Below are 19,141 nucleotides of genomic sequence, written 5' to 3'. Positions count from 1 at the left end.
CTTATAGATACAAACTCAACGAATCCTCTTTATTTTGGCAAGAAGGGAAAAGCCTTTCTCCCGGGGGCCTGAGGGGGGTCCCCCGGGATAGACAGAGCACGGGTCCGAAGTCACAGGTCCAAGGGAAGTTCTCAGAGTCACGACCAGCTTCACAATAGCCGTCCCAGGAGCAGTGGCTCGGGTTGCGGAGTCCTCCTGCAGCGTCCGCGGGCAGGTCCGGGCGATCCTCGCTGGCGCTCCGGCGGGGTCAAAGGTCTCGGAGGGGGCCCGGGGGCCGGAGGTCACGGAACAGCGGGAGCCCGGAATCCGGCGCCGCTCGGGGCAGGGGCTGAGGGAGGGCACGGGGAGAGCGGCTCCCGCGGGACCGTTTGGCACCAGAGTCAGGGGCAGGGGAGGAGCGGGACACTGCGCACCCCAACCTGGGCGCGCGGGGCGGGGGGCGGGGGGGGTAGGCCTGGGGTGGCGGAGGCCTGGGGCTGGGACAGAGCGGGGTCCGGGGCCTAGCGCGCGGCCCGTGGGGCAGGGCGCGCTGGGGTGTCAGACTGGGGGTGCGGTGCCCCTGGGATGGCGGAGGCCTGGAGCTGGGACAGAGCGGGGTCCGGGGCCTAGCGCGCGGCCCGTGGGGCAGGGCGCGCTGGGGTGTCAGACTGGGGGTGCGGCGCCCCCGGCCGTGCGCATGCTGAAGTACTCGGTGAAGCCGGTGTGCGGCGACGCCGTCTGGGGCACCAGAGGCTGGTAGGCCGGCGTCGGGCCATCCCAGCTCGGGTCGGCCCCTTTGGGGAACCGAGAGGGTGGGGGCGGGGAGGCCGCGCCGGGCTCGGCCGTGGTCACCACGCGGCCCCTCGGGGCCGCCGCCGCCGCCACCGCCACCGCCGTCTCCTCCACCTGCTTCCCGGCCTGGGAGGGGGGTCAGGGTCAGAGGCCGTCCGGGACCCTCGGGGGGCAGATGCGGCCCCGAAGGCCCGGCCCCCTCCCCCGGAGAACCCTCCTCCCGAGGGGTGGGCGCCCGTGTCAGTCCGGGAAGGAGCGGGCGGCGGGGCGCCTGGGCAGCGGGGCCAGATACTCGAGGGGCGGCGTCGGGGCGCGCGGGGCGAACTCGCGCGGGGGCGGCGGGGGCGAGCTGCGGAAGGCGGGCGGCGGGGGCACGGCGAGCGGCGGGGGCACGGCGCGGGGCGTTCGCGGGGGCGTGCGCAGCAGCGCCAGGACCCAGTCGGGCAGGGTGGGCGCGGGCGCCGGGGGGCGGTCGCGACGCGGCATCGGGGCGCGGGGGTTACGGAAGGCGGGGGGCGGGCTCAGGCGCCGGGGCGCGGGGGGCGGTGGCGGGGCCGGGAGCGGGGTTAGGTACTCCAGGGGCGGCGCCAGCAGCTCCTCGGGCGCCGGGGGCGCGGGGCTTACGGAGGAGGCGGGCGGGGGGATGGAGAAGAGCTCCGTGAAGTTGGGCACCGAGTCGCTGATGAACGTCACGTTCCCGTAGACGTGCTGCGGGAAGGCCTTGTCTGCCGACTCGCCGCCTCCGGGCCCCGGGGCGCCGGCCGAGGCGATCTGCGACGTGCGCACGTGGTAAGGGAAGTTCTTGTTGGCCGCCGAGGGGCGCGTCATGATCTGGGCGGGGGGGCCAGGTGCGGGTTGAAGACGCGTTCACTGTCCAGGCCTCAGGTTGTCTCCATAATCATGGAGGCCTAAGGATTCCCCTGCACTTGGAAACCCCCCTCCCCCCCCCGTGTCACACACACACACACACACACACACACACACACACACACACACACTTCCCTGCAATCCTTCCAAAGGGATGAGAGCCTCCTGTGGGCCCTCAGTGCCCTGGGCTCTGTCCTTTCTCCTCCACCACAACTCATTACTCTGCCAGTGCTTCTTCCCTCAGAGCCTGATAGCTGAGTTAGTTTTCACTGACTGATTCTTTAGCATCTTGCGCTGTGCAGTACGATAGCCACTAGCCACATGTAGCTATTTCAATTTGTTAATAAAAGTTAAACTAAAATTTTAGTTTCTCAGTCACACTGGCCATATGTAAGTGCGCAGGGGCCACATATGGATAGTAGCTATCATATTGAAAGTCAAAAGTCATAGAATAGTTTCATAAACAGAAAATTCAGTTGAACTAGCAGCTTGTAGAATGTGAGCTCCATGAGGGCAGGAACTAGACTGTTCTGTTCCCTGTTGAATCCCCAGTACCTTCTACAACAGTACCTGGCACATACAAGCTCGCAATAAATATTGGTTGAACATAGAGCTGTCTCCCCAATGAGTCTAGTATTGTAGAAAGGCAGTGCCTAGGTATGACTCTGTAACTGCACCCAAGAAGTCCAGCATGGCCCCTCTAGGGTTTGCTGAATACATTAATAAGCTGAAGCCAATCAACAGTGAAATGTCTCCATTGGAGCTCAGCTGAGTTAACCTGAGCATTTTTAGGACTGAAACTGGCTGAAGGTGAAACATAGAAGAAAGGGCACAGTGTTTGGTGTTTTGAGCCTGCACCGCCCCTCTCAGCCCCACTGCTCACTAAGTGTAGGATCTGGGACGTGTTGATTAAACTCTCCACACCTCACTGGGAAAAGGGACTGCAGTGCCTACTAAGAAAGATGAGGAAAGGGTGGAAATGGAGACTGGTGCAGAGCCTGGCCCATGATGGGTTCTCATCACTTCTCTCTCTGCCTCCTTCTGACTTCCTGCCGAGCCTAAAGATGGACCATCCCAGAGAAGGGGAGTCTGTACCTGAGTCAGGTTTTGGAGTAGCAACTAGGGGACCTGGCCCCCTCCTTCAGCTGAGAGCCTTTCCTACACAGAGCACATGGTAGACCCCTGGGGTCAGGCACTGGGGCCCTCAGTGATGCCTATTTCCTTCTCATGCCAGCTCTTGTGGTCTGCCAGAGAAGGACCAGGTTCCAAGTCCCTGCCCTGCCACCAAAGGCCTTGGAGCCCTGGCAGGTCATCTGCCTTCTCTGGGACTTAGCTTCCCTCCTCTGTATATTGGGTTCAATAACGATTATCCATTCTGTCCTGGGGCTGCTCTGACACTTAGGAAAAGAGGGTAGGAATAAATGCATGTGGGTGTTCCTGGCATGACACAAAGGCTGTCTTCAGCCAAAAAGGTGTCTCTCTCAGCCTCAGTTTTCTCCTCTGTGAAGTGGGGTGATCAGGAGGCTGAGAGGGATACCTTTTGAGACAGGTGCCCACTGAATGGTAGATGGGTGGACAGTGGCTGGATTGATGAATTAATATAAGAACTGTCACCCAGAAATCTGGATGGGATATAAAACAAAGAAGAGGTTTGCTGCTAGTATCCTCTTGATGTCATTCTGATCTAGGACCTTGGAACCCCAGCCTGGCCCACCCCAGCTGCTTCTTTCCAAACAATGGCCTGTGACAGATATCAGGGAATGTGTGGGTGAAGGGTGGAGTAGAGACCAAGAGGGTTGGGAGAGGCAATGGGGATACAGAAGAGAGATTCGAGTCTGGGGACACAAGATCAGAAATGGGAATAGGGAGGGGGTCAAAGAAAGGGTGGGTTGGGGGAAGAGCCCAGACACAAGGTGGGAGAGAGGAACAAAAGAGAGTAGAGTCTGGGGGACACAGTAGAGTAGCCTACAGGAACCTAGCAGACTCCCAATCACTGTCTATGAGGTGACTGAAGGAATGAAGTGAAAGAAATGGGGCGGGGGGGTGGGGGACAATGGTAAGATATGTACACATAATAGCTTAATAAAAATTAAAAAACAAAAACAAATTGGAAAAAAAAGAAAGAAAGAAATGGATCAAGAGTTCAGGAAGATAGGGTGGGAGTCTCACTGCCTACTGGCTTCCCACCCCACCAGATGCTCATCCTCACCAGGAACACGCCATGAGCATACAAATGGATTCCCAGCTGGATGCCATTGACAATCTTCTCCCGAGCCCACTTAGGTATTCCAAAGTTGGCGATCAGGGCCATGACAGGAACTGCAAAGAACCTGAGAAGGAGGAATTGGATTGGTAGAGACACTGCCACACGCCCTCCACCCACCCCTACCTCCAACTCCCCTCCCAGACACACACACAGGCCCCAGGTGGGTCCCAAACTGGAGGGAAGTTGTGTGACCTTCAAAAGTCAGAGGTTAAAAGGGGCAACATTGCCACTGGCCTGGGAAATTCTGGGGGGCAAGGACTAGGTTGAATTTAACTCAGTTCCACCCCACCCCACATCCCAGCACCCGGTAGAAAATTCAATAGAGATTTAATGAATGAATTAACATACGATAATAACAACTAAGGACCTACTGCATGCCAGATCTGTTTCTAAGCATTTTACATCTATGAATTCATTGAACTCTCACAGTGACTCTATGAGGCAATACAATTTCCACCTCCATTAAACAAATTAGGAAAATGAGGCAGAAGTTAATTGACTTGTGTGAGGTTACACAGGGACATAACAAAGGCCCAGCACATCTCACCAGAGGGTGTAGGCAGCAAAGAAGGGCACATAAAAGGGCTGCTTCTCCGGGAAATGGCGCAAAGAGACAAGCACGGCGTAGCAGAACCACACGTAAGCCACCACCTGCAGCCCGATGAGCCCGTAGCCTGCCGGCGACTCATACGTGTACAGTACCTGGCCTGGGTCAAAGAACTGACCCAAGGAAGAGGGTTTATCATAGCCCTGGACCCCACATAGGGACCCCAAACCATACCCCTGGGCACCCAGGGGACAGAGTGACTTGGTCAGGACAGAAGCAGCAGAACAAGGGATGGAGACAGAGCACACAGAGGTAGAGAGAGGGTAACAAGGATAGGAAGGGAATACATCTACCATGGGCCCAGCAGGTAAACACTGCCATGTGGAAGCTTTCCATTCATCAACTCTATGAGGTAGGTCTTAAGATCACAGAGGGGGAAACTGAGGCTGAGAGAGACACCTTTTGGCTGAAGCCAAAGCCAAGGTAATATAAAGCCTTAGAGGAACTCTGGTGTATGTGAGATCTTCCTAAGTTTACAGAGAAGAAAACAGGCCCAAAGAGGGAGCCAGTAGGAGGGGGCGTAGCAGCATGGAATCCAGGTCTGTGTGATTCCTGAATTCTTGGTCATGGCATTAAACACAAATGTGTGAGAGACAGAGGGAAGAGGGAGAGGCTATTCAGAGACAGTGAAGAGGGGAGGAATGCACATAGAAAGACAGATGGGAAGGTAGGAAATCAGAGTGGGAGAGAGATAGCCAGGAGTGCAATATGGAGGGCTAGCAGACAGGAAGAGGAAACCGTGAAAGCTGGGGGGGAGGGGAGGAGGAATAAGGGGAGCAGGGAAAGGGCAGGGCCTGGACAGTGGTGAGTGGGACTCACCTTAGCCTCATAGATGAGCAGCACCACGTGGGTAAGAGTATACAGGGTCATGTAGACAGATAACTTCACAGAGCCTGAGTGGCTGATGCGGCCCCTGGCAGCAGGCCATGAGGGGAGATGGCAGGAGTGGGGTTGTCAGGGAATAAGGGGTGGCCACCCCCCAACCCAGCCCCTCTGCCCCCACCCCACCCCCCAGCCCAGCCACTCCCCATCCCCAGCACTCCATCCCAACCCAGCCTGGGCACCGTGTCACTGTGAATCCCTTCCCCAGAAGGATGAGCATCAGCAGGAAGATGAGGAAGCTGGAGGAGAAGAGCAGCTTGGCTGGGAGAAGGAAGGAAAGGGCGGCTCAGACAGGGTGGCAGAGGAACCCGGGTACCTGCCCTGGTCCCCATCATTCTCACCCAGGATCTTCAGACTCTCGTTGCCAATGCCATCAGTGGCATACTGGCCCCAGTAGATGCAGAAAAACAGGAGACTCAGAACTGAGGGAAGGATGGGCAGATAAAGGAAAGGACAGAAACTGGCTTTGGGGCATCACTGATCCCTCATACTGTGATCCAGGTGACCAGAACCCTCCTCCGCCCCCAGACTTAGGAGACCCAGGAGTCCAGCCCCCAGCTTCCTCCTCCCTCAGACTCAGGAGTCCAGGTTTCCAGCCCCTCCTCCCTCAGGTCCCTCCCACAGAACTCAAAAGTTGAGATACTTTAAACCTCACCCTCCACTCCAGCTGCAGCCATAAACATTTTATAAGTTGTGTGGAGCAACTGACGAGCTTTCAGCAAATCTAGAGGGGGGAGGGAAGGGGAGCGGTTCACAGACAGGAAGGGAGAATGGCTCATCTGCCCCAACCTTGCCCCAACCATGTGCTGGACTCACATGCAAAGTAGCAGGAGAGGATGAAGATGAGGATGAAGATGAGGAGGAAAGTCACATCTGTCTCCAGGATCCCTGCCAAGTTGGTGGAAGGAGAATATGGCTCAGTCGGGCTGCTGTCCCTCAGCAGGCACCCAACTCTGGGATCCCTCAAAGATCCTGGCTTTCTCACCAAACTCATCCGCAGAGAAGTGCTGCGTCCAGAAGGACTTGCCATTGGTGAGGACCATCTCATATTCCAGCTGCAGCCCATCTCCCTGTGGGGAGTGAGGAGGCCTCAGGAGGCCCTGGGCAGGTAGGGGATTGGCAGGGAGGTAAAGAGGAAAAGACCCAGGTGGCCAGGATGGCCCCTTACCCCACACTTGCTGAGAGCGATATACCACCACCTTTCACGCACTGAGCGGAAGCTTCGGCCACTGGAGCAGCTCAGGTAGCGGGTTCCCTCCTCTGTCACCACCTGGGGAGGAGCGAGAAGGCTGAAGCCTGTCTGCACTGTCCTCGGGCCCTTGACCTTCAGCACCTGCCCACTCCCCCAGGCCGAGCCCAGACCTGACAGCCTGACCAGGCATACTGGGTAGTGAGGTTGATGACCTGGTTGTTCTCAGGCCTGATCACTGACTCCTTAGCCAGGCAGTCCTGAGGAAGACAGGGACACGGTCACTCCCTGGCCAGCCTGGACCTCTCCCTCCCATCCATCCTCCTCACAGCCCTCACCTTGTCCGCTGCCTTGTACACAGCTGGCCACTGGGATGGGTCATCAAAATAGAGGAGGATGTTCTGACAGCATTTGGCCTGCAGGCCCAGAGATTTTAAGGTGTGGGGGGTGTGGGAGCCGGGGTAGCCCTTGCCTTGGAAGGCCAAGGGAACATCCAGCCTCAGTGTGGGAATGGTTGGGGAAGGCTCACCTCAGGGTATCGGAAACGGAAGTCCAGTCGTCCGTAATCCGAGAGGAAGCAAAATCTTGTCAAGAACACCCAGTCCTGGGAAAGGGCCCCAGTCAGACCCTCTTCCCAGTCGTTTGAGAACTCTCCTCTACTCTATGTAGGCCCTCAACTTCTTTTTCCCTAACCTCGGTACCTGGTTTCCCAAGAAGCCTTAAGGGAATCAAAATCCGAAAATTCTTTCGTGATCCCTTCACCTTGGTTCCAGGATTCCTGTCCCAGATGCCCCTTTCCTGAACACGTTCCCCACTTCCCAGGTGCCCTGAGAAAGACTCTGGAGGGCCAGATCCCCATCCTGGCCACCTGTCCCAGATACCATCGGACTGACATCGGCCGCCCCTGATTCCAGAGACACCCGGTGCTTGGCAGTATTCTAAATGGCCCTTTCCGGGTCCGGAGCCCGAGCGTCAACTCCAGGCTCTCGGAGGAGTGAAAAGTGCTGTCCCTTCAGCACCACCTCGCTGTCCTCCTGCCCCCGCCCCAAACTCCGACTCTCCCTCCCGCCCAGCTCTGACCTCAATGTCCCTCCTACAACCGCCCCCCTCAGCCTCAACCCCGCCCCAGCCCCCGCCGCCCCCCGCCCCGCGGGTCCCTCGGAGAGGGGCGGCGGGGGCGGGGCAGCCCCTTCCGCCTCTCCCTCCCTTCCCTGCCGGCGGGGGCGGCGGAGGGCCCGCTCTCTCACCTCTTTGGAGCTGAGGTTGCCCCGCACGTACTTGGCCCCGGCGTGTGGGGGCAGCGGCAGCAGCAGGAGCAGCAGCGGCAGCAGGCGGCGCAGAGCGGGCCCGCGCGGGGCCTCCATTCCGCCCTCTCCGGCCCCGGCCCGGGCTCCACTCCGGCTCCCGCTCCAGCCCGGCGACGGCGGCGGGGACGAGCGGGCCAGCTGGCGCGCGCCCCCGTTTAAAGGGGCCGCAGGGCACTGCGGTCCCCACGCCGTCCATCGGGATGGCCCGCTGGGGCCCCTTTCCAAACCACAAGGCAGGGGACGCCCCTTTCCCATCCTCTCTACCCAGGCCCGGCCCCAGTGCACCGGTGACATACCTCTGGGCTCCCCGTGTCCTGAACTGAACTCCCATTCCCACAAGCCCTGCCTCCTCCAGACTACCATCTCCAGACGGCCAACTCCCCTACCCCAGCTCAGTCCTGATCTCCCCTCAACCTGGTTTTCAAACTGCTCTTTGAGCCCTAGCCAGTTTGGTTCAGGGTAATAGAGCGTCAGCCTGAGGACTGAAGGGTCCTGAGTTCAATTCCGACCACATGCCCAGGTGGCAGGCTCCATCTCCAGTGGGGGGCATGCAGGAGGCAGCTGATCATTGATTATCTCTCATCATTGATGTGTCTATCTCTCTCCCTCTCCCTTACTCTCTGAAATCAGTTAAAAACTGCTCTTTGATTGCTCATCCCCATGCCAGCCACCCCCCCTTCCTGGGTCCAGCCAGATGCCAGCGTTCCACACCTAGTACTCTGGGAAGTGCCCACAGAGAGGGCAAACTACTTGTTCTGGGTCACACAATACGGAGGTGGCAGAGAGCCCTCAACCTCAACCACGATATCCCTCTTCCTGCCCCTGTCCCGTGGCAGCTACCAGTGTGTGCAACGGGGCTGCTGTGAAGAAGTGTTGTAAGTCTAGCAGACTGAACTAAGTTGCCTAGGTTCAAATTACAGTATTGCCACTTTCTCCCCATAGGACCTCAGCTCGGTCACAGCTGTGTGATCTCCTGGTGCAGTCCCCTCCATGCTGGTACCAATGGGGAAACCTGGGAAAGCTTTACAGAGTAGCATCCAAACTCCACAACTAAATTTTCCTGATCAGATTCCAAAACTTTTCTAGTTTCATCCCTCCCCCTTTACTTCAAAAAATTTGCACTCCACAAAATACCATTTTAAAAAACTTTCTAAACCAAGGGACCAGCAAGAAACTTAAGTGTGTGAAGCACTTCTAAGGGAGAGTGTGGGTCCCACACAAAGGGGCCTCTGCTACTCTATTTGAGGAGCAGTTGCCAGCAGGAGTAATAGGTGGGATGCCATGTCATTTTCCATTTTTCTTTTTTTAGAAGCCAGAAATGTAATTTTTTTTTTAAAGCAAACTGTATGATTTGTAACAGCAGGCAGTTGATTCAAAAGTTTAAAACATATCACAGACCAAAGCAAAGTCTGGGCCAGATTCAGGCCTCATCTGCCTTTCCTGCGCACACACTGTTCCTATGCCCAGCCAGCCAAGAGGCCCTCTATTGCAGGGCCCCGAAGTGACTCACTCTAGGTCTCAGCATGGCACACAGACATGGGCTGAACAAAAACGGTCCCATATCTCCTATTCACCCTCTCCAGGCCTTGTACATTCTGTTCCCTTTGTCTCAAATGTCCTCTCCCTCCTCCACGCGCAAGTTTCTACCCATCTTGAGATATACAACGGTCTGTGTTATCTCCACTTCGAAGACCTCCCTCATCACTGAGGCAGAGTCAGACTCCCTCCTCAGACTCCCCCAGCCCTCCCCACTACTGGAGTCTCCTGGAGACAGAGCCTACCACTCACTCTGAGGCCCCAGCATCGCCAGAGCTCAGAGTCTGGCACATAGTTGGCCTCAGTGGATGGATGCGTTGAATTGACTAAAGCCCCAGGTTTTCTCCTTCTCCTGGTCCCTTAGGCCCTAGAAAGGTGACACGTGATAGTACCTTCTCCTCCATTTCAAGAGTTATGACTCTCCTGAATCAACCACTCAGTGAAAATTAAGAGGACCATGAAGGAAGGTATTTTATTGAGGTGACTGGGAGTGCTGCCCCTATACCAGCATTAGTCCCCTTAGTACAGTCTCATGGGTGGAAAGGACCAGGCCTCTGGGCTGCTCTGGGCCACTGTATAGGAGAGGCTGGGCAGTGGGGCAGGGGGACAAGGACTCCAGTCAAGGGCAGAGGTTCGGGAAAACAAGGGGGATGGTAGCTGAGGCAGGGACTGTGGCGTGCTGACCCCACGGGGCCAGGAAGGAGGTGGTGTGGCTACTAGCCAGATGCTTTTCAGCAGGTCAAAGGCTGTTGGAGGGCCCCAGGCAACCGGAGATGTGGAAGGCAATGTGGGTGGCCAAGGACCTTTCGGTGGAGCCAGGCTCACTCTGTGTGTAGTGAGAGTGCTGGAGGTATGAGGCTCAGCAAAGGTGAATTCCTTTGTCCCCTGTCCTCCTCTCCTCCTCTGCCTTCCTTCCCCTGGGGCCTGCTCAGGGCTGTTGATCCTTCGTCTCTCAGAGTCCTCAGGCTTGGTCCCTGGCATAGAAGAAAGAAGCATGGGAGGGAGGGGGTCAGCTGAGCTAAACAGACAAGGGGAAGGGGAGCACAAAGGGCAGGAGGTGAGCTCACCTGACAAGGATGGCTGGCAGCCTCGGAGCACCAGGGTAAGGTCGGGCACACAACCATGGCATACCTGTAAGGTACCCAGGATGGCATCCCTGGCCTCTTGTACTAGGTTCCTCCTGGGGAAGGCCTGTGGCAGAATCAGCTGGCCCTGCAGCTCCCTTAGCAGCTGCCCCAAGCCAGGGAGCTCTAGGGGACTAGGTGGGCCTGGGCCAGAGTCTCCAGGCACCTGGTTCTCCTTGCCTCTTGACTGTGGGCCTGGTTCTTGGGCCCTGACTGGGCTTGGGGAAGGCTTGGTGGGTAATGTGGGGGTGTCTGGTTCCAGTGACCCACTGCTCAGCAGCCTTGCCACATCCAGAGATTTCACCTCATGGTTGAAGAGACCCCGGTGCTCCCGGCTTAGCCGGCCCTGGGTTATGACCACTAGCTTGGTTGCAGTAGGGGCCACATGGTCCTGGAGGTCCATGGGTGGATTCCGACTAGCCACAGGAGGCTCCTGATGAGCCAATGGCCGGCGGCTGCCCACCAGGGACTCATTACGCTCCCGTCTGGTCTTCCGACGGCGGACCCGACCAGGTTTCTCAGCTCTCTGGAAAGACTGTGGGGCTGGCCCTCGGGGGTCCATAGAGTCCTGGAAAATAAAGATAGGGTGCTCATCTGTATACAAATCAGGGACCTAAAAGTGAGTCGTGAGAAGGAGATAGTTCGGGGTGAGGTGGGAGGCGATGTGAGAGAAGGAGTGGGCAGAAAGGGATTGGAAAAGGCTTGGGTGCTCGCTTTGGCAGCATATATACTAAAAATGGAAAACGCTGGTCCTGGGAAGAAGTCATAGGTATAGGGCAGGATCAAGGGAATCCTGGTGAATGGGAAGACTTGTCAGGGAACACCAGAAGAGTTACAGGAAACAGAGGCATGAGAAAATAGCTAAAAGATGGAGGATGGGGAAAGAATCATGGGTCCTTGGAGAATGCAGAAAGTAGAAATATGGTAGAAAAGGAAAAGCAGAAGAGAAGTTGTACAGAGAAAACTTTGAAGACCCAGAAAGGGCGACAGCGGAGCTGTGGGGGAGGGGGCCTGGGGCTTGGTCACGGGGGTTGGAGAGGTTGCGAGGGTGGGGCAGTTGAAGTAGGAAAAGGGGAATATGGTTGGTGAGGTAAGGACGGGAGAGGGGCACCTTACCACCTCCTGTCCCGATGAACCTGGTCCCTTCCCTCTAGCCCACCCTACCCCACCACGCTGTGGGGTGCAATGGCTTCTGTTTTCCGAGGAGACCCCAGTTCACTACGCGCCTAGCGCTCTTCCGGCCTCGCTTCCGGCCTCGTGCCTCCTGCGCATGCGCGCGCACGCACCTTAGAGGTGAGTGGCTCAGAGGCACGTGCCAGGGCTTCCGACCGCCTGGAGTAGCTCCGCCCATCTCAGCCGTATATCCGGAAACCTCCCATTCGTCCTCAGGGTTGGTACCAGCCACCAATTGGCTGTGAAGTTCACTAGGCCCGCCCCTTCCTGAATCTGATTGGTTTAGAGGTCTATATGTGGAGTTTCAGTCTGGAGTGCTCGAAATCAGGCGAGGCGTATGGGCTTCAGGGCCAGCCAGCCAGCACCCCCCCTTCCCCCCCCCCCCCCCCCCCCCCCCGTCGGTCACAGAAATCATCAATAGACAGTCAGTAGAGTGTCACCATTCAGAGCTGGCCTCTGGGACTAGGTTAAAACGTCCAGACTGGCACATTTGAGTTGTGTGAACTTGGAGAATTGTGCAGCCACTCAGTTTCCTCATCTGTAAAATTGGGTTTATAATAATATCTCCTTCATACAGTTAGTGTAAGTATGAGATGAGACAACATCTAACTTAAAATAGCACTTGATGAATTAATGCCTCAAAGCTTTGTTTCTTTTTTTTATTTTTTATTTTTTTTATTGTTCATATTATTACAAATGTTCCTTTCCCCCCCCCCCCACCATTGTCTCCTCCACCAGGTTCCCACCCCACCCTCTGCCCTTTCCCCTCTCCCCATTGTCCTCATCCATAGGTGCACAGTTTATGTTCAGTCTCTTCCCACGCCCCCCTCTCCCCTTTTCCCCAAGAATCGTCAGTTCACTCCCCTTCCATACCTCTGATTCTATTATATTCAACAGTTAATATTGTTCATCAGATTTTTTTAATTTCCTTGGTTTTTAGATTCACTTGTTGATAGTTACGTATTTGTTGTTCATAGTTTTTATCTTTGTTTACTTTCTCTTCTGAAAGAACCCCCTTCAGCAATTCATATAATTCTGGTTTGGCTGTGATGAATTCCTTTAGCTTTTTTTTATTAGTGAGGCTCTTTATCTGGCCTTCGATTCTGAGTGATAGCTTTGCTGGGTAGAGTATTTTTGGCTGTAGGTTCTTGCTATTCATCACCTTGAATATTTCTTGCCATTCCCTTCTGGCCTGCATGGTTTCTGTTGAGAAGTCAGCTGACAATCGTATAGGTGCTCCTTTATAGGTTGCTACCTTCTTTGCTCTTGCTTCTTTTAATATTCTCTCTTTGTCTTTTGCTCTTGGAATTTTAATAATGATGTGTCTTGGTGTAGCCCTCTTTGGATTCCTTTTGTGTAGAGTTCTGTGCGCTTCCTGGACTTGTAAGTCTAATTCTTTCACCAGGTGGGGGAAATTTTCTGTCACTATTTCTTTCAGTATGTTTTCAATATCTTGCTCTCTCTCTTCTTCTGGGACCCCCATAATTCTGATGTTGGTTCGCTTGAAGTTGTCCCAGAGGTTTCTTACATTATCTTCAATTTTCTGGATTCTCTTGCCTTCTAGCTTCTGTGGAGGAGTGTCTTCTGGCTCTTTATGTTCCAAATCTTTGACTTGATTTTTGCGATCTTCCCTTCTGTTTTTAGGACTCTGTAAAATATTTTTTATTTCAGACAATGTATTCTTTATTTCTTGTTGATCCCTTATCATTTCTTGTTGACTCCTTATTAATTCTAGTTGATCTCTTTTCATATCCTCATAGGCCTTATCCATCTTTTCTAGGAAATTCGTGAAAAACCTTATAAGCGTAGATTTGAACTCTATATCCAGACGCTTTTTGTCCTCCATTTCTTTCGTTTGTGATCTATTTTGTTGTCACATTTCGCAGTTACAGATGGGACGGGGTTTCAGGGTGGAGCCTGCAGCTTTGGCTTCTGTCAGCCCCGCCCTATGCGGGTCCGTCAGTGCTCGCTGCCTGTGCCTCTGAGAGAAAGATGCCCTCGATTTTCGCCTGCTGCTAAACAGTCTATGCTCTCCCACAATGAGCCCGGTATTGGGGTTCAGTTCCGTTGGAAGTGGAGTTGGAGGTGGCGTTCAGAGCAGTCTGGAGCCCCAGTCTCCTTCCGGCCAGGGCAATCCCGCGGCACAGCCGACCGTCCCTTCTCTGTGCGCAGTGTGCGCACCGCCGGGACCTCCTTTCGCCTCTCCCCGGGGTTCCGCCTTACAGCCCGGCTCCCTATGGCTGAGCCTGAGTCACTGGGGTCTGGCCTAGAACTGGGGTTCAGAGCAGTCAGGGGGCCAGCACAGTTGGAGTTTTATCTCCTTTCCACTAGGGAACGCCCTCCAGGCACCCGCCTCCCCCTCCTCTCCGGCTCCGTCCTCTCCGCGCGCCGCGTCTCTGTACCTTGGCTTTTCCAGCTCCTCCGCGCCTCCTTCTGGTTTTCTCCTTGCTTCTCGCTGTAGAATTTCCAGTCAGTCAACCTTCCTGTAGTTCTGGGCAATGTCCGTTTAATATTTTAGTTGTATTTTATTGAAATTGTTGTGTGCGGCTGCGGCTAGGTGTTCACCTGGGCGCAGCCATCTTGGATCCCCCCTCGAAGCTTTGTTTCTCACTAAACTTTGCTTCAGGAACTGCCTCACTACCTCTTCAACTTATTTACCTACACTTGAGCCATCAGACTTTAAAATCAAACTTTGCCAGGGTATTACCCATGTCCCAATGAGCTGTATTATCTGTGTAATATTGCTTGGCTAACCTTCATGATCTTTCAAATCCTAACTCAGATACTATTCCGTCTAGGTCACCTACCTTCCATCAGAGTCCTCCTCTGCCTCATCTCCAGAGGTCCCCAGTTCCTCCCTTAATCACAACCTTGATCCTTTCCTCAGCTCTGTGTTTGGATCTGTCTCTCCCACCCACGGGGACAAGGCCAGGACAAGATCCATTCATTTAATATTCATTCAACAAGTACTTGTGAGCAGCCACAGTACTTGGTACTATGAGTCAGATCCTGTTCCAGGCAAGAGAACTGAGGCAAAACATAAATAGGAGACTCATCTCGGTATCTCAACCTGCCTAGAGAAGGAATGAATAGATAGGAAGATCTCATTTGGGATTATGGCCAGGAGGTTTAGGGGGTGCAGAACCCCCACAAACAGCTGGTCCCCAAGAACTGGGAGATCCAGGAAGACTTGAGATCTGAGATTAAGTTGGGGTGGGGGAAGATAGACCTTAGGTGGCCTTGGCTGTGGATATAAGTTTCAGAGCCCAGGCACACCCAGCTGAAGTTATTGGTTGGCAGTAGGTTTAGGGAGGGGAGCAGAGGCCACAGATCTGCAAGGTGAGCAGCTGTGGGAGCTTTGCCAGGCTGGACCTGGGCCTTGCAGCGTCTCTAATTTCCTTTCTCGTTCTGCACTTTCTTTCTAACCTCCTTGCAGGACCTGTGATGTCTGTAATGACAGGTAACTTAGTTTTCATGCCACTTAAACTGGTGGTTTTGAGTAGGGGAGGCCCATGAGCAGATAGGCTCAGTAATGTCCTGGCTCGGCCTTAGAGTGTTTCCTTTACAAATGAGCCTCTAATTTTTTAAAATGTTTTTATTGACTTTAGAGAGAAGGGAGAGAAACAATGATGTGAGAAACATCATTCGGCTGCCTCCTGCACGCCCTCTACTGGGGATGGAGCCTGCAACCCCCCAGCATGTGCCCTGAGTGGGAATCAAACCGGGACCTTTTGCTATGGAGGACACGGCCAACCCACTGAGCCACACGGGCCAGCGGTGAGCTTGCTGACTGGGTGGGCTGAGCCTGTCATGTTTGCCATTTTTCTTCTCTGTCCCCGCCATCAATAGAAAATGGGAGCGTCTCCTCCTGGCCAGGTGTGTATGAACTACCCCATCCTGAATGGACTCGTCCACTTACTCCCCTCCCCCGCCGCCGCGTGAATGGGACACACTGAGGGAGTAAGATGGGGAGGGGGACGGAGAGATGGGGAGAGACAGGGATAAAGGGAGGGCGAGAGGGCGAGAGGGAGGGAGGGAGGGGGGACAAAAGAGAGAGAAGGTAGTCCCTTCTGCACATTTCTCGTCCTGCAGCAAATGGTTTCTCCCCGCGAGACAAGGCGCTAGATTGTCCCCGCCCACTCTTGGCCTTCCAGCACTTCACCCCCCCGGCGCCGCTCCGGTGGTTTCTCCCTCCTCGTGGCCGCCCCCCGCCCCCGGCGCTGGGTGGTGCCGTCCTCCCCTGCCCAGGTGCCGCAGCATGGCCGCCGCCGCCGAGGCCCGGAGGGGAGAGCGCCCGGGCGGAGAGCGCCGGACGAGCTCACTGCGCGGCCGCCGCGGGGGAAGCCGGGCTGCCCGATCCGCCTCCCCTCCTGAGTGGAGGTTTCCGCCCCGGGAGAGGAGGCGGCGCCCGGGACCCGCCTCCATGCGCCGGTGGAGTGCGGCGTCCGGACCGTCCATTGTTGCCTGGAGGGGTGGGAGTGGGTGTGGCGGACTGCCTCCTACGGGAACGTTCTGGGCCCACCTCGCTCGCTCGCTCGTCCTGCAGGAGCTGTGACGCCAAGATGAATGGCGACGAGAACCCAGCCAGCAACCCCACGCCGGTGCAGGACATTCAGGGCGATGGACGCTGGATGTCCCTGGTGAGCGACCCCGCCCGCGGTCATCAGGAGTCGGGGTGGGGGCCGGGGCTCGGGAGTCCAGCTGGCTCGCCTGGCTTTCACTACAGGATTGGGAAACTGAGGCCAGTGGGAGGGGGGTGTTGTCTGACGGCCCCAGGAGCGAGCGTGCCATAACTCACCCGCGTTTGTCCCCGAAGCACCATAGGTTCGTGGCTGACAGCAAAGATAAAGAACCCGAAGTCGTCTTCATCGGGGACTCCTTGGTCCAGCTGATGCATCAGTGCGAGGTGAGGCCGATCTCCCTCCTCCTGCCCCACCCAGGCCTGCCCTCTTGACTCACCTGGACCAGACCTCAGGCCAGGCGGAATATGGGGTACCCGAATAACCTCGGGTAGCGCCCAGCACCCAGATTTTCAGTGTAAGGTACATTATACCAAGAAGGAAGTGTGTGCCCTGGCTTGATCAGGCCGTTATTGTATATAATGAGACTTAAAATGAGGCTTCCCGCAAGATTGACTAAAGTGAGGCTCTTTATTGTTTGTTTTAATAGATTTCCACAAAGCTATAGTTCTTTCCACAATGTGTAGGTCAACTGCAATGGCTCTCCATAAAGGGGGCTGGGGTTTAATATCTTTCCACTAAGCACGGTTAATGGTTTTCCTCAGAGAGGTTTATTGTTTCAACACATAGCTCAAGCAGAATGGTTTCCATAAAGTGAGTCTTGCTTCTGTGGGTTCCAAAGACTATGCTAGCATCTATACTATACTATACTATACTATACTATACTATACTATACTATACTATACTATAGATGCTATACTATAATGTGAGGTGTGACCTTACGGGGGTTTGCTCAGGATGAGATGGCTTCCATGGAGAGGCTCTTCTGTAATGACATCTGGTTAACATTTGGACCCAGAGTAGGGCATGCTGACAATGCCCCTGTGCCCACACCATTCTTGCCCACAGATCTGGCGGGAGCTTTTCTCTCCTCTGCATGCACTTAACTTTGGCATTGGCGGTGATGGCACACAGCATGTGCTATGGCGGCTGGAGAATGGGGAGCTTGAACACATCCGGCCCAAGGTAAGTAGGGCTTGGGCGGGCAGCTAAAGCCCTCTTAGCCTGCCCTCTCACCACTGCTTCATGCCTCTCTTTCCAGATTGTGGTGGTCTGGGTAGGTACAAACAACCATGGGCACACAGCAGAGCAGGTGGCTGGCGGCATCAAGGCCATCGTACAACTGGTGAATCAGCGGCAGCCCCAGGCTCGGGTCGTGGTGCTGGTGAGAGAGTGGGAAGGCGGGGAGAATGGATAGCAGTGTTCTGGGACCCCCTCATGTGTCGCCATAGTTGGCATGGTTCTGGGTAGCTTGGCACAGAGCAATGGCTTTCAGGCAAAATTTCCCATTGACACTTGCTACAACCATCAGAGCAGCTATGAATAAGGACATGTTCAATGACCAATTAGGCCCTTTTCCCAGGGGAGCACTAGAGATTTTGGGTTGTTTTTTTTGTTTGTTTTTAAATATATTTTATTGATTTTTTACAGAGAGGAAGGGAGATAGTTAGAAACATCAATGAGAGAGAAACATCGACCAGCTGCCTCTTGCACACCCCTACCGGGGATGTGCCCGCAACCAATGTACATGCCCTTGACCGGAATTGAACCTGGGACCCTTCAGTCCACGGGCCGACACTCTATCCACTGAGCCAAACCAGTTTCAGCTTGTCAGCATTTTTATAAGGCTATTGCTGCTGAATGGGGTCTCAGACCAGGCATCAAGAACTATCCTTCCAATTCCCATTTCCCATCCCTCGTGTATTCTGCAGCTGTGGACTTCATAGTGGGGGTTGGAGAACAGTTTGGCACAGAGATGCTAGTAGCACCCAGATTTTGATAGGATATCTTCTCACAACTCTTGGTATCTTCCTCAGGGCCTGCTTCCGAGGGGCCAGCACCCTAACCCACTTCGTGAGAAAAACCGGCAGGTGAACGAGTTGGTACGGGCAGCATTGGCTGGCTGTCCACGGGCCCATTTCCTGGATGCTGATCCTGGTTTCGTGCACTCAGACGGTACCATCAGCCACCATGACATGTATGATTACCTGCACCTGAGCCGCCTAGGCTACACACCCGTCTGCCGGGCCCTGCATTCCTTGCTTCTGCGCCTGCTGGCCCAAGACCAGGGTCAGGGTGTCCCTCTGCCAGAGCCCACACTCTAACATCTGCTTTCCTGCAATATTAAATTCTTATTCCTCAGTCTCCCTCCCATTTTCTGTTTTATGGCCAAGCCCATCTGGGTACCTCAGCCTCAGCCCCGATCTCTTCAGGGTGTTGTTTCTGCCCAAAGAAGGCATCGTCCATCTATCAAGGCATTCTGGTTCTTGGAGAGTGTGGCACATTTATACTATCACAATAGCGCTCCAGGCAGGCACTTAGCAATCGGTAACACTAGGTGAAACCAGTTTGCTAACACTACCCTAAAGGATCGGGGTCAAGAAAGAATTCTGGGAACATAGTGGCCTAACACAGGCCTCCAATCTTTGCACATGCTGTTCTCCTGGCTGGTGCTCTGGGAGCTTCCTGACTCTCCCATTCCCAGCAGTCATCCCTCCACACAGGGTATAGCATCTCAGCTGGGCAGTATCCACAATCCTGGAGAGGCTCCTGGCTGCAGTGCTGGCTTACACCACATGGGGGCAACAGAGGTCACTGAGGACAGCCCAGTATTTGGGAGTGTCACCTCTGGGCTTAGACCTCAGGTCCAGCTGGAACTTTTACGTCTAGGCCTTCCCTA

At 55.0% G+C, this 19,141-nt stretch overlaps 4 protein-coding genes across 23 annotated transcripts in view; 1 reads left to right on the top strand and 3 right to left on the bottom strand.

Moving 5' to 3' along the window:
* LOC118702294 (carcinoembryonic antigen-related cell adhesion molecule 1) overlaps positions 1 to 19,141 on the bottom strand; it is an 813,263-nt gene that overhangs the window by 237,848 nt on the left and 556,274 nt on the right. The gene's annotated exons all lie outside the window — the stretch shown is intronic.
* TMEM145 (transmembrane protein 145) lies at positions 16 to 8,132 on the bottom strand. 4 transcript variants are annotated; one of them, XM_036408150.2, is made up of 15 exons: positions 7,830 to 8,080; positions 7,112 to 7,186; positions 6,921 to 6,998; positions 6,756 to 6,842; positions 6,562 to 6,663; positions 6,379 to 6,463; positions 6,210 to 6,281; positions 6,049 to 6,117; positions 5,735 to 5,815; positions 5,576 to 5,654; positions 5,331 to 5,424; positions 4,452 to 4,624; positions 3,848 to 3,968; positions 1,396 to 1,602; positions 16 to 328 (listed from the first exon to the last, which is right to left on the bottom strand). In XM_036408150.2, the coding sequence occupies exons 1-15, from the start codon at positions 7,944 to 7,946 to the stop codon at positions 248 to 250; spliced, it is 1,521 nt and encodes a 506-aa protein (XP_036264043.1). In that variant the 5' UTR covers positions 7,947 to 8,080; the 3' UTR covers positions 16 to 247. The 4 variants fall into 4 exon arrangements, with proteins under 4 accessions (XP_036264043.1, XP_036264042.1, XP_045426918.1 ...); XM_036408149.2 differs by having other exon boundaries at positions 16 to 897; positions 7,830 to 8,028; XM_045570962.1 differs by lacking the exon at positions 6,049 to 6,117 and having other exon boundaries at positions 16 to 897; positions 7,830 to 8,027.
* PRR19 (proline rich 19) lies at positions 9,882 to 11,555 on the bottom strand. The gene is made up of 2 exons (XM_036408169.2): positions 10,493 to 11,555; positions 9,882 to 10,399 (listed from the first exon to the last, which is right to left on the bottom strand). Exons 1-2 carry the CDS (start codon positions 11,109 to 11,111, stop codon positions 9,945 to 9,947), a joined length of 1,074 nt encoding a protein of 357 aa, XP_036264062.1. The 5' UTR covers positions 11,112 to 11,555; the 3' UTR covers positions 9,882 to 9,944.
* Positions 15,957 to 18,603, top strand: PAFAH1B3 (platelet activating factor acetylhydrolase 1b catalytic subunit 3). Of its 2 annotated transcripts, XM_036408186.2 has the most exons (5): positions 15,962 to 16,362; positions 16,539 to 16,628; positions 17,311 to 17,427; positions 17,504 to 17,626; positions 18,279 to 18,603. In XM_036408186.2, exons 1-5 carry the CDS (start codon positions 16,285 to 16,287, stop codon positions 18,564 to 18,566), a joined length of 696 nt encoding a protein of 231 aa, XP_036264079.1. In that variant the 5' UTR covers positions 15,962 to 16,284; the 3' UTR covers positions 18,567 to 18,603. The 2 variants fall into 2 exon arrangements, with proteins under 2 accessions (XP_036264080.1, XP_036264079.1); XM_036408187.2 differs by lacking the exon at positions 17,504 to 17,626 and having other exon boundaries at positions 15,957 to 16,362.

This window comes from Pipistrellus kuhlii, unplaced genomic scaffold (genome assembly GCF_014108245.1).
Source record: "Pipistrellus kuhlii isolate mPipKuh1 unplaced genomic scaffold, mPipKuh1.p scaffold_m20_p_38, whole genome shotgun sequence".
In the NCBI taxonomy this organism is placed as follows: Eukaryota; Metazoa; Chordata; class Mammalia; order Chiroptera; family Vespertilionidae; genus Pipistrellus; species Pipistrellus kuhlii.
This window is presented reverse-complemented; position numbering and strand designations above follow the sequence as displayed.

Excerpts from the sequence above, each read along its gene's own strand:
- PAFAH1B3 (XM_036408186.2), top strand. The coding sequence starts at position 16,285 with ATGAATGGCGACGAGAACCCAGCCAGCAACCCCACGCCGGTGCAGGAC. Across the intron at positions 16,629-17,310 it reads AGCTGATGCATCAGTGCGAG|ATCTGGCGGGAGCTTTTCTC; the intron begins GTGAGGCCGATC and ends TCTTGCCCACAG. Across the intron at positions 17,627-18,278 it reads AGGCTCGGGTCGTGGTGCTG|GGCCTGCTTCCGAGGGGCCA; the intron begins GTGAGAGAGTGG and ends TATCTTCCTCAG.
- TMEM145 (XM_036408148.2), bottom strand. The coding sequence starts at position 7,946 with ATGGAGGCCCCGCGCGGGCCCGCTCTGCGCCGCCTGCTGCCGCTGCTG. Across the intron at positions 6,282-6,378 it reads CTTCTCTGCGGATGAGTTTG|GGATCCTGGAGACAGATGTG; the intron begins GTGAGAAAGCCA and ends CCAACTTGGCAG. Across the intron at positions 4,625-5,330 it reads TGCTCATCTATGAGGCTAAG|TTCTTTGACCCAGGCCAGGT; the intron begins GTGAGTCCCACT and ends TCCTTGGGTCAG.
- PRR19 (XM_036408169.2), bottom strand. The coding sequence starts at position 11,111 with ATGGACCCCCGAGGGCCAGCCCCACAGTCTTTCCAGAGAGCTGAGAAA. Across the intron at positions 10,400-10,492 it reads CTGCCAGCCATCCTTGTCAG|GGACCAAGCCTGAGGACTCT; the intron begins GTGAGCTCACCT and ends CTTCTATGCCAG.